At 45.2% G+C, this 10,663-nt stretch overlaps 1 protein-coding gene and 1 long non-coding RNA gene across 2 annotated transcripts; one reads left to right on the top strand and one right to left on the bottom strand.

The window, feature by feature from the left end:
- Nucleotides 1-1,285: 1,285 nt before the first annotated feature.
- Nucleotides 1,286-9,219, bottom strand: LOC143374665 (uncharacterized). Its single transcript, XM_076822957.1, has 2 exons — nt 9,005-9,219; nt 1,286-3,532 (listed from the first exon to the last, which is right to left on the bottom strand). The coding sequence occupies exons 1-2, from the start codon at nt 9,022-9,024 to the stop codon at nt 1,687-1,689; spliced, it is 1,866 nt and encodes a 621-aa protein (XP_076679072.1). The 5' UTR covers nt 9,025-9,219; the 3' UTR covers nt 1,286-1,686.
- Nucleotides 3,526-4,466, top strand: LOC143374666 (uncharacterized). Its single transcript, XR_013086729.1, has 3 exons — nt 3,526-3,757; nt 3,849-3,996; nt 4,087-4,466. It is a non-coding gene; the product is annotated as an uncharacterized LOC143374666 (long non-coding RNA).
- Nucleotides 9,220-10,663: the final 1,444 nt, after the last annotated feature.

The following is a 10,663-nucleotide window of genomic DNA, read 5'->3' as shown; positions in this document are numbered from 1 at the left end:
TCGCTAAGGAAAAAGTTGTTTCAAATCACCCCCTGAGTCACCCCTTTCAAGGAACTCCGACATTTTTGGGACACCCTGTATATGTTCCGTATGAAAGAAAACCGCTGCCAATTCATTGGCACTTGGCTCCCTCAATTTTTTATTTATTTTTTCTAATATTTTAATTTTAGCTTATTGAACTCCCATTGAGGGTATTTGTAATTATAATGACAATTTAGAGATCCATTTTTATAAAGTACTATTTATCTGAATTTCCTTTGTATTCGTTCAAAGCTTACGCGCCTTTTAAATATCTTATATAAGCCCGACGTAGCTGACTAACTAGGGGTTGTTCATCCCTCAATGTCAGTAGCAATGGGAAGGCATAAAACCACTGATGTGTCATCATAAAATAAATTGTGTCTATGGTTTTTTTAAGTTTTTTATGACATTTTGTACACTTTTCAATTCTCTCAATTACGTATTTAAACGATTGCGGGTAGTTGACCTTCCAATACCCTGACTGACGACAAGAACATCGTCCATACAGTAAATTATGACACAAATGAAATTTATATGAAATTTTACTCAACACAATTTTGTACCCCGTATGAACATTGGAGAGATGGTTTCACCCCCTAAACTTTCAAGGTGGCCAGAATAAACAGACACGTTTTTCTTCTTTCTCGGTAAACGTATCCAAAAACCAAAGCAATCGGAGATGACTACCTGAAAATCTTATAACTTTGGGGGTTGGTTTTACCCCCTTAAATATGAAAACGGGCCGCTATAAGTAGCACGTATACCTTATTTTTCGGTCCTCTAAAACATATCCAAAATTCAAAGCAATCAGAGGCAGACACCTGGGAACCCCTCCTTGTAAGTCAAGGACGGATCCATGGGAGTTTGGATAGAGGTTGTGCTGCTGCAAGTTGTGGAGATGACAGAACTCTTGAATACAGCTAAAAATAATTTTCTCGTCGTTGGAGGCAGGACAGGATAAGGAGGGTTTAGGACAATGGCTCCAATAAATACGAGCCGATGTGTGTGTGTGTGTGCGTGTGTGCGTGCGCGCGTGCGTGCGTGCGTGCGTGCCTGCGTGTGTGTGCGTTGTTGTGCCCTGCGTGATGGCTCGCAAGGCTGGTACGGGATCTGGCGTAATCGTGGGTTCGGGAGTGATTAAAGGATGAGAATCCACCGGATGAACTACACCAAGTGTGATTAAACCCAAAGACTAAGTCTTTATTCAAAAACACTTAAACTAGACCGGAGTGTACAAGTAGGAATTAACCGTGTTAACTGGTCGAGAGTCGGCTCTAGAGTCTCCCGATTTGCGGCGGCAAATCGGTTTTTATTGCGCTATTGGGCGTGGTGCCGTCGCTTCGCGTTGCCGTGCATGGTCACGTTGCAACGCTCGCAATTTCGCTGATTTTGTAGTTTCGCGCTTTGCCTCGCAACTGATTTTGCTTAGGAACGTCTCGAACGTTCTGGAGTAGTATAATGGTTAATATGAAGTATAATATGTCGCGTGACACGTGTGCTTGGGCGTTGCCTGGGCACAACATCCCTCCCCCCTTGGGGAGGAAAAGCCATAGCTTTTTCTGCCGATGATAAACTATCTTAGGGAAATCCCAAAACTCGTAATGGTTGGATTGGTTATCATCGACTTACATGTGGTTTTTCTTAACTAGCTTATAATGGTATATTTTAAAGAGAATTAGTGGAAGACGTTTCCTCCTTACTAACTATTTTGATTATCGCTTCGGGTTTTTGTGTTGTTTTGTCGCGACTCGTGTTGTCTGTGGTACAGTGTCGTGGTGTTTTTGCTTTGCAGCGTACAATGCATTTGTAAAGTGCGAACATACATAGTGTAGTTGTGATAAATCCCGTCACAGAGGATAGTGTAAAGAAGCTATAGTGATACTCGGTTGGTATAATCTCGGGTTTTTCTAAATCGTTTTGTAAGTCTTCTAATTTTTTACTAACTTTATTTAATTCTTCCGGGTGTTTGATTATTCTTTTAAGTTCAAAATTGGTATGTCGGTACGAATTTACAGTGGTCTGTGGAAACGTAATTTCGTCTAGTGTCAAATTGTAACCAGGTAAGTAGTTCCATGTTTTTTCTATTCCGTATTGTTTTCCGGTTTCTATCGTAAATTCGGCGGTAGTGATAGTACATTTATTTCTTATCGTTATTATACCAGAGTCCTTAATACTATACATGTTTGTGTTTTTATCGCCGCAGGTTACTGCTAGTTGTATTTGTTTCGGTGCGATATAAATCCATGTGCCCGGTTGTTGTAATTCTATCAGGATCGTGTGTTTCAGTGTCATGATTCGTATTTTACAATTGTTCGGTTTTTGCGTCAATTTTGTGTACAACTGTACTTCGCAGGGTCCGTATGGTATCGCTTTGAACATTGGATGGTTTGAGGTGCAGAGATATAGCTCGTTTATAGTTTTACATTCTGTTAGGTCTTGTTTGCTTAGTTGTATGTAATCTTGCACCGAGGTGTCGAGTACCACGTATGAGTCGAGGGGTTCTATATACGCGTAGAACGAATCGTTTACCTTTGTGGGTACCGGGTGTACCTTGCTTAATTTGAATTTCTTTGCGCTCAACAATGGGATATCTAGTACTACGGTAATTGATTTCGTATCCGAAAATGCGGAAAGTGTAAGGATGTCGTATAGGACGTGCATATTTTCTAGTTTTATTCCGATCGGGAAGTCTAATCCTTGCGGGATGTGAGCGAGTGCTGAAGTGAGGTATGTTATGATTTGTGCCGGTGGCATTAATTGTGGGTTAAGGACTCCTTTCTTTATATCCATTATGAATTCTAACAAGTCTTGTGTGTCACGCAGGAGTGTTTCCACGACGCTATTTATTAGTATGAGGTTTTCGTCTATTGTCTCTCGAAATCTAGTAATGTCAGTCGTCTGTTGTAGTAAGTATTGAATTTGCCAAGTTGCGTTTAAAAGGGTTTTTTCATTTTCTTGTACGTTGTGTATAGTTTCATTTAGAAGTTCGGCGTTAGCTCTTACAATTTGCATTTGCCCTTTGATTGTATTCTTTAATCTACTGTCTTGTCTTTTTAGGAAGTCTATTTGGTCGTTGATTATCTTTCTGTCTTCGGAATCCATTAGTCCGAAGAGTGATTTGCCTATGTAACCTAATCCGTCTATTAGCCCGCGACGCTGTTTTGGTGCGGAGCTTATGGTTTGTTGGACGTAAGTAAGGAATTTGGTTACGCGGTCTACTTTGCTTTGAATTTTCGTGCCAAACGTTTTACAGAATTTTTGTAAGTTATTAGTAGAAGGTGTTTTACACTGAGCAAGTATGTCATATAGTGCTGCCTGGAGATTTGATTCGCGTCGGTAAATGTACGATATGTCTAAGTGTAGTATTAGTTTCCAACTATCCCGGTAAATCTGTAGATCGCCTAAGTTTTCGAAGTAAATGCCCGGGTGATCTTGAAATTCTTTTATAGCGAAGTCTGTGTCGGGGGTTGTTCCTCCTATGAGTAGTGTCGTCAATTGTAGGACGGTAATCCTGTAAAATATAATGTCGAGGTGTAGTCGACGCATCTTTCTGTTCGTCGCGAAGTCTCTTGTCTTGCGTGTGTTTCGCGTGCGCGAGATAAAATTTTGTTAACGTAAGGCAGTTCTTCCTTGCAAGAGACTCGATTGTCTCGTCGCTTCTCATTCCGTTGTGATCAGTTGCGACATCATGTTATGTTTCTTAAGCCTTCCTCGCGAGCTCGCGCTGTTTTTACTGGTACGTTTAGTGCAAGTTGTTGGGTGTTTTGTGTTTTGGTGGAAGTGCGTAGGGTTTTTATAATTGGTTTCCTCTTTTCTTAAATTTTTAGTGTTTGGAATATCCGGCGCCGTCCGGGTTTATGAGTATTGGGTACAGGCGGGCGGTGCGGGAGTACCGCTCGGCGCGGCGTCAAATCGCCGCCGAAAACGCTGAATGGTTGGACGCGGAGGACGCGTGGGGGATACGGGCACTTTACGGTGAGTATCAAATGTTTTTGTCGGTTAGGTGTTTTTTGTTTCTAGTGCAATTTTCTATTTTGGTTATTCCGCGTCTGGTTATTGTTCCAGAACGTCATGGCGATCGTTTTCCGGAACCCTTCACGCGGCCAGGTCCGTGGTTTCTATTATAGGCGCGCTTGGGGGGTGACACACACACATATTAATTTGGACTCATATATCCTAAATTGAATAAATTTTTTCTCCTCCTTTTTTTTTTCAATAGTTTGTCTGCGTACCGTTACTTTCCTTCACTACTGCGACCGTTTCCTAGTTCCTGTCCTATTCTATGAAGTGTTTTAACCGGTTTGCGTGTACGCGGCGCGTTTTTCGTCCCTTTCCTATAGTGTAGTTATTATTGTCGTGCGTGTTTTGAATTGAGTAGGGTCCTATCCACGCGGGTGTTAGTTTTTTCGATCGTCCGCGTCTCACTGTCTCGTCGTGTAGGAGTACTTGCTCCCCAATTTTGAAAAATTTGTTAGCTGTCCTTTTATCATATTGCCTTTTTGACTTGTCCTTATTGATCCCTATAGTTTCGGGCGCGATGCTATTCGTGGACCGTAGTCTTTCGCGTAATTCTTCAGCGTATTTGTCGTAGGTGTATGTTAGTTGCGGTGCTTGGTTTAATGAGGTTGGTAAGGAAGCTTGTCTTCCGAAAACGAGTTCGTAGGGCGTGTAGCTAGTAGACGTGTGAGGGGTAGTATTGTATGTGAACATCGCGTACGGTAGCCATTCATCCCAGTCAGTCTGGTCTTCTGCGATATAGTTCTTTAAATATTCTGCCAGCGTGCGGTGGCTTCTTTCTAGCGCTCCGTTCGATTGGGGGTGGTAGGCTGTAGTTTGGATTTTGTCGATTTTTAGTAACCTACATACGTTTTTAAAGACTTGGCTTAGAAAATTAGTTCCTTGATCTGTTAGTACTCGCTGCGGAATGCCGTATTCGCAAATTATTTTAGTAACGAATTCTCTAGCTACGGTATCCGCTTCTTGGTTCTCGAGGGGTATGGCCTTACTGAATTTGGTTAAAAGATCTTGAAAGGTTAATATGTATTTGTTTCGTCTGCCGGTCTCGGGTAAAGGTCCTACGATGTCTAGTGTGCATTTCTCGAATGGTTCCGTGGGAGTGTCTGTAATAACCATGGGGGCTTTGGTTATTCTCGATAGCTTATTTCTTTGGCATTTTTCACATCTAGAGATGTACTTTTCTACGTCTTGTCGCATTCCTGGCCACGAATGATTTAATTTTATGCGTTCTAGGGTCCGTTTTACCCCTAAGTGTCCACCCAGAGGTGTGTCGTGGATTTCGCGTAGCACTCGAAGTTTTTCGTCCTCCGTGTATGTTGCGTTGTCCGTTTCTCCATTCGATCGGGGCTTCTCTTGTTCACTGTCGTCTTCGCTGGCGCCGGCTATTGTTTCGTTGTCGATCTTTTGTTTCACTCCGCGCGTTATCGCGAACATTCTGCTAAGGGCGTCCGCGTTCCTATTCGTTTTTCCGGCCTTATAATCGATGCTATAGTCGTATTCTGCTAATTTCAACTTCCATCTCATTAATCTAGAACCGGGGTCCTTTACGTTGAAAAGCCAAGTGAGTGGCTTATGGTCCGTCACGATTTTGAATTTAGTGCCGTATACGTATGGTCTGAAGTGTTGCGTTGCCCATACGATGGCTAACAATTCCTTTTCGATGGTGCTATAATTCTCTTCCGCCTTATTCAATACTCTACTCGCGTACGCTATTGGCAAATCTTGTCCTATTTTTCCTTGCGATAATACTGCTCCTATCGCTTTTCCGGAAGCGTCTGTTGTTAGAACAAACGGTTTTGAGAAATCTGGATATTGCAATACTGGTGCTGTCGTTAATTTTTCTTTTAGAATCTCGAGAGCTTTCTGCTCCTGTGCAGTCCATCTGAATGCTTGGTCTTTCTTTAACAGTTGTGTCAAAGGTTTTGCAATCTGTGAAAACTCCGCTATGAATCTCCTATAATATCCAGCTAGGCCTAAAAAGGATTGCACGTCTTTTATTCCTTTAGGTACCGGGAAGCTTCGGACAGCTTCTAGTTTAGATGGGTCTGGCTTGATGCCGTTTTCGGTTATTATGTGTCCTAGGTATATTGTTTCTTTGCGTAGGAATTCGCACTTGTTGGGTTGAAGTTTTAGGCCACTTTCTTGTATGCGTTCGAATACGAGTTTTAATCGTTCTTGGTGCTCCTTCAATGAGCGTCCGTAGACGACTATGTCGTCTAAATACACGAAACATTTTATTCCCTGTAAGCCTGACAGTACGGTGTTCATTAACCTTTGAAATGTCGCGGGAGCGTTTTTAAGCCCAAATGGCATTCTATTATACTCGAAATGTCCGTATGGCGTCGAGAATGCGGTTTTTTCACGATCTTCCTCCTTCATAGCTATTTGATGGAACCCTGAAGCTAAATCTAAGGTTGAGAAATATTTTGCTCCGCCTAATTGATCTAAAATATCTGTTATATTCGGCAAGGGATACGAATCGCCTATCGTCGCGTCGTTTACCTTTCTGAAATCTACTACCACTCTTAGCCTGCGTTTACCTGTAGCATCTGGTTTTTTCGGGACTACTAGCAAGGGAGCGTTCCATTGGCTGGCGCTTGGTCTAATTATTCCTTCTTTTACCATTTCCTGAACTTGTTTATCTACTTCTTCCGTATGCGCTTGAGGTAGTCTATACGGCTTCACGTATATAGGTTTAGTACCTTGGGTTAGAGTAATTGAGTGTTCCGCTTTTTTGGAGTATCCTAGTTTGTCTCCTTCTAATCCGAATATTTCATTGTATTTTTCGCAGAGCTCGAGTAAGCTGGTTTTTTCTTCGCTATTTAAGTGTTCGGTCCTGAGGCTTTCGCGCAAGATTTGCATTCTATTTCTCCCGTGTACAGCGTGTACCATATGTGTCGGCGTGTCGCGATCTTTGTCGCAGGTCGCGTCCGTCGGGTCAACGTTTTCGCTCGTCAGTGATTCTAATGTCACGGTCGGCGTACTGATAAGAACTTCGTCTGCTGTGGTGTTCATTATGCTTATTATGCATTTTCCGTCATTGCCTATCGTTAATGAGTTCCCTATGAGTATTCCTGGCTTGATCGGCTGTCCCTCTACTATTCCTTCTCCTTTTTCCGTCGTTTTGGCTAAGAGAATTGTTTCTGATCGCGGTTTTAATGTTACGTTGCCTCCTCCAGAGTAGGGGAACCGTGTTCCGTACAATTCTATTCCTTGATTTGCCCGAATGCATACGTCGTGCTTAGTCATGAAATCTTGTCCCAGAATTCCGTCTGCTTCTAATGGGAAGTCATCTCTCACTAACCGACAGGGATGCGTTATGAGTTTGTTTCCGACCTCTACGTTTAATTGTATTAGGCACAGCGTTTTGATTTCCATTGGGGCTATTCCTCGCAAGGACACTATTTCGTCTTGGGCGTGGACGTCGCCCAGCACCTTCCCTATCTTTATTAGTGTAATATCGGCACCGGTGTCGACTAGCAGACTCGCTTTTCCTTTTACTAGTTCTGATGCTCTGATTTCGACGGTGATTTCTATTTTGGAAGTCATTACTAGATTCGCTCGATACCACTCTAGGCCCTGTGTTAGTCTGTCTATCGTCGGTTGTCCCGTGGCCCGTGTTTGGGTAATCTCGATTCCCGCTATGTGATTCTCGGCCCGGAGTTCTGCTAAAATTCTGTCTAGAGTCGTCGCGCCTGTAACTCGTGTTTGTATAGCGCGGTCTATTTTCTCGTTCGTTTGCCCTTTCTCTGGCCCTGCATTCCCTGATTTGGTGTCCTGGTTTCTTGCAATAGTGGCAGACTACTGTGACGCGCTGTACTTCCCTTTTTATGTGCGTCTGTTGCGGCTGATAGTTTATTCGCGGCATGCTTAATCGCGTATAGCAATTCCTCGCCAAATGCCCTAATTTATTGCAGCGTTCGCAGCGCGGTACGTTAGATCCTTCTCTTCTTTTGGGTTGATCATCGAGCTTCCTAAAATTTCGCGAGGTGTTTAGACCCATCGCTTGTTCCTCCTCTATAGCTGCGGCGATAGCTGCATTTAGCGTTGCGTAATTTCGAGACCTTATGATCGTTCTCAGTTTTAAATTCAACCCGAGGGTGAAAACATCGAGGGCGCGTTCTTGCACTGATTCTGTTAACGCGTTATTTACTTCGTCGCTGTTCCCTGGTTTTACCGATAGTTCCGATAATTCCCCAGCTAATTCTTCTACTCTACACGCGAATAATTTTACGCTTTCGCCTTCTCGTTGGTGGCAGGCATGAAACTCTGCTCCAACTGCTCCTATTGATCTTTTGTCTACGAATAGTGAAGTTAAGATGTCCTTTAATTTATCGAAAGTATCTATATCTTTGTACTCTAATACCTTGGCTGCTTTGCCTTTAATTTTTGTACCTATCACTGTTTTCAAGAATCGTGGCAATTCATTCGCGGGGACAAACTCCGAGGCGCTTGTATAAGACTTCAAAAATTCTGCAAGTTCGTCTGACGATTTTCCTACGAATTTGTCGACTAACGACAGCGCGGTAGATAATAATTTTACGTTTGGTACCGGGAGGCTACTTCCCGCGTTTAGCGACATTTCGCTTTCTTCTGTTCCTTCTATGTCCAACAAACTAAAATCCGCTAGCACGATCGGGTATTCTCTATTCGGTGTTACAAAGTTTTCCGGAGACGATTCGGCACTTGAATCGTCGTCTTTTCTAACGCTTAGTCGCAACGGCGGCGGTCGAAGTGTTCGGCGAGACGATCTTGGATGGTCTATAGAAGGTAGAAGGTCTAATTCTTCGCGTTCGAAAGTTAGCTTTTTATTGAAAAATGATTCGAATGATCTCGACAAACTTCTTTGACCCGGGAGTTTGAATCGATTTGCGCGTTCTTCTTCTATAGACATGCATGTACCGTTTCTATTTTTATATTGGACTCTGGTTTACAATATGTACGTTTGCGCTATTCTGTTACTCACAAGGCTGCTCGCAACCACATGTCGTCGGCTCGGTCAGGCGTCCTCTCGTCTGTGAACCAACGGCGGTGATAAGCTGAAACTGGACCCAGCAAGGTCGATTCGTACAGCTGTTCGCTGCGTGCTCCGACGGCTGCTTCCCGTGAACGGCTCTCCGTCCGTCCTTCAGGTGCGGCTCCTACAGGTTCCTCGGTCTCCAAGTCCTCTCGTGCGTCCTGATCCTCAGATCAGTGACGTCCTCGTAGATGGATTTGGTGTTTGATAGACGGTAGTTTCACCCGTTCACTCTCAGGCTGATTTTACTCGACACCAGGCTCGTCGTCGTTCGGGCTGCGTCGAACGTCTTCTCAAAGGCCGTTCCTCGGTCCTCTGTGCTACCTCGGTAGCGACGATGGCCTGTTTTGGCCTACGAGATTGCGATGATCCAATAATCTTGTCGGAGGTAGTTCAACCTCAGTCGACGTCGATCAATCGGTTGCGTCAAGGCTCGGTAAAATCTTTACGATGCAGATCCCACCGCTGCCACCAATTTTGTTGTGCCCTGCGTGATGGCTCGCAAGGCTGGTACGGGATCTGGAGTAATCGTGGGTTCGGGAGTGATTAAAGGATGAGAATCCACCGGATGAACTACACCAAGTGTGATTAAACCCAAAGACTAAGTCTTTATTCAAAACACTTAAACTAGACCGGAGTGTACAAGTAGGAATTAACCGTGTTAACTGGTCGAGAGTCGGCTCTAGAGTCTCTCGATTTGCGGCGGCAAATCGGTTTTTATTGCGCTATTGGGCGTGGTGCCGTCGCTTCGCGTTGCCGTGCATGGTCACGTTGCAACGCTCGCAATTTCGCTGATTTTGTAGTTTCGCGCTTTGCCTCGCAACTGATTTTGCTTAGGAACGTCTCGAACGTTCTGGAGTAGTATAATGGTTAATATGAAGTATAATATGTCGCGTGACACGTGTGCTTGGGCGTTGCCTGGGCACAACATCGTGCGTGCGTGCGTGCGTGCGTGCGTGCGTGTGCGTGCGCGTGTGTGTGTGTGTGTGTGTGTGTGTGTGCGTGCGTGTGTGTGTGTGTGTGTGTGTGTGTGTGTGTGTGTGTGTGTGTGTGTGTGTGTGTGTGTGTGTGTGCGCCGCGCTATAAGCGCTCTTGTTAACGCGCTCCCGTCGTAGGCGATCGAACAGATAGGGTGAGTTCGGTGGTCAACGGGACCGTCATTGCACTCTGCCCCTGCCTCGGGGTGTCCGTCGGGCCTAGGCCCGGTCGCCGCTTGCGGCTCTCCCGGGTGCGGCGGCGGAAGAACGGTCCCGGGGATCATTTGACCAGGTGCCGTCTCCCCGCCCGGCCACTGTCCGGGTTACTGTTCGATCGCGGGGACGCGGGGTGAGGGTGCCGGGGGGCACACTCACCCCTCCGCAACACCATGCGACCCCCAGAAGTGGCGACGCGGATGAGTGGTCCGTCGCGCGTCGCCGGAGTTTCGGGAAGGCTCCGCCGTCGTCGCGTGGGGTTGTTGAGCGCGGAGTTCGCCTTTGCGCTGAAGGGGGGGGCAAGCGGATGTATCGTTAGTTTGCTCCCGCGTAAAGTCCCTCCCCTCGTGCGCGCGACTCCGCGCCCGAGGAAGACCACCATGGAGTTTTAGTGGGTGCAAGCCCTACATAACCC

This window comes from Andrena cerasifolii, chromosome 11 (assembly GCF_050908995.1).
Source record: "Andrena cerasifolii isolate SP2316 chromosome 11, iyAndCera1_principal, whole genome shotgun sequence".
Taxonomy (NCBI): domain Eukaryota; kingdom Metazoa; phylum Arthropoda; class Insecta; order Hymenoptera; family Andrenidae; genus Andrena; species Andrena cerasifolii.
Note: the sequence above shows the minus strand (reverse complement) of the source record. Positions and strands in the feature narration are given on the sequence as shown.

What these genes read in the sequence shown, in the direction of transcription:
- LOC143374665 (XM_076822957.1), bottom strand. Translation starts at nt 9,024, where the DNA reads ATGTGGTTGCGAGCAGCCTT. An exon ending in ATGTGGTTGCGAGCAGCCTT is followed by an intron (nt 3,533 to 9,004) that starts GTGAGTAACAGA and finishes TATATTTTACAG; the next exon opens with GATTACCGTCCTACAATTGA.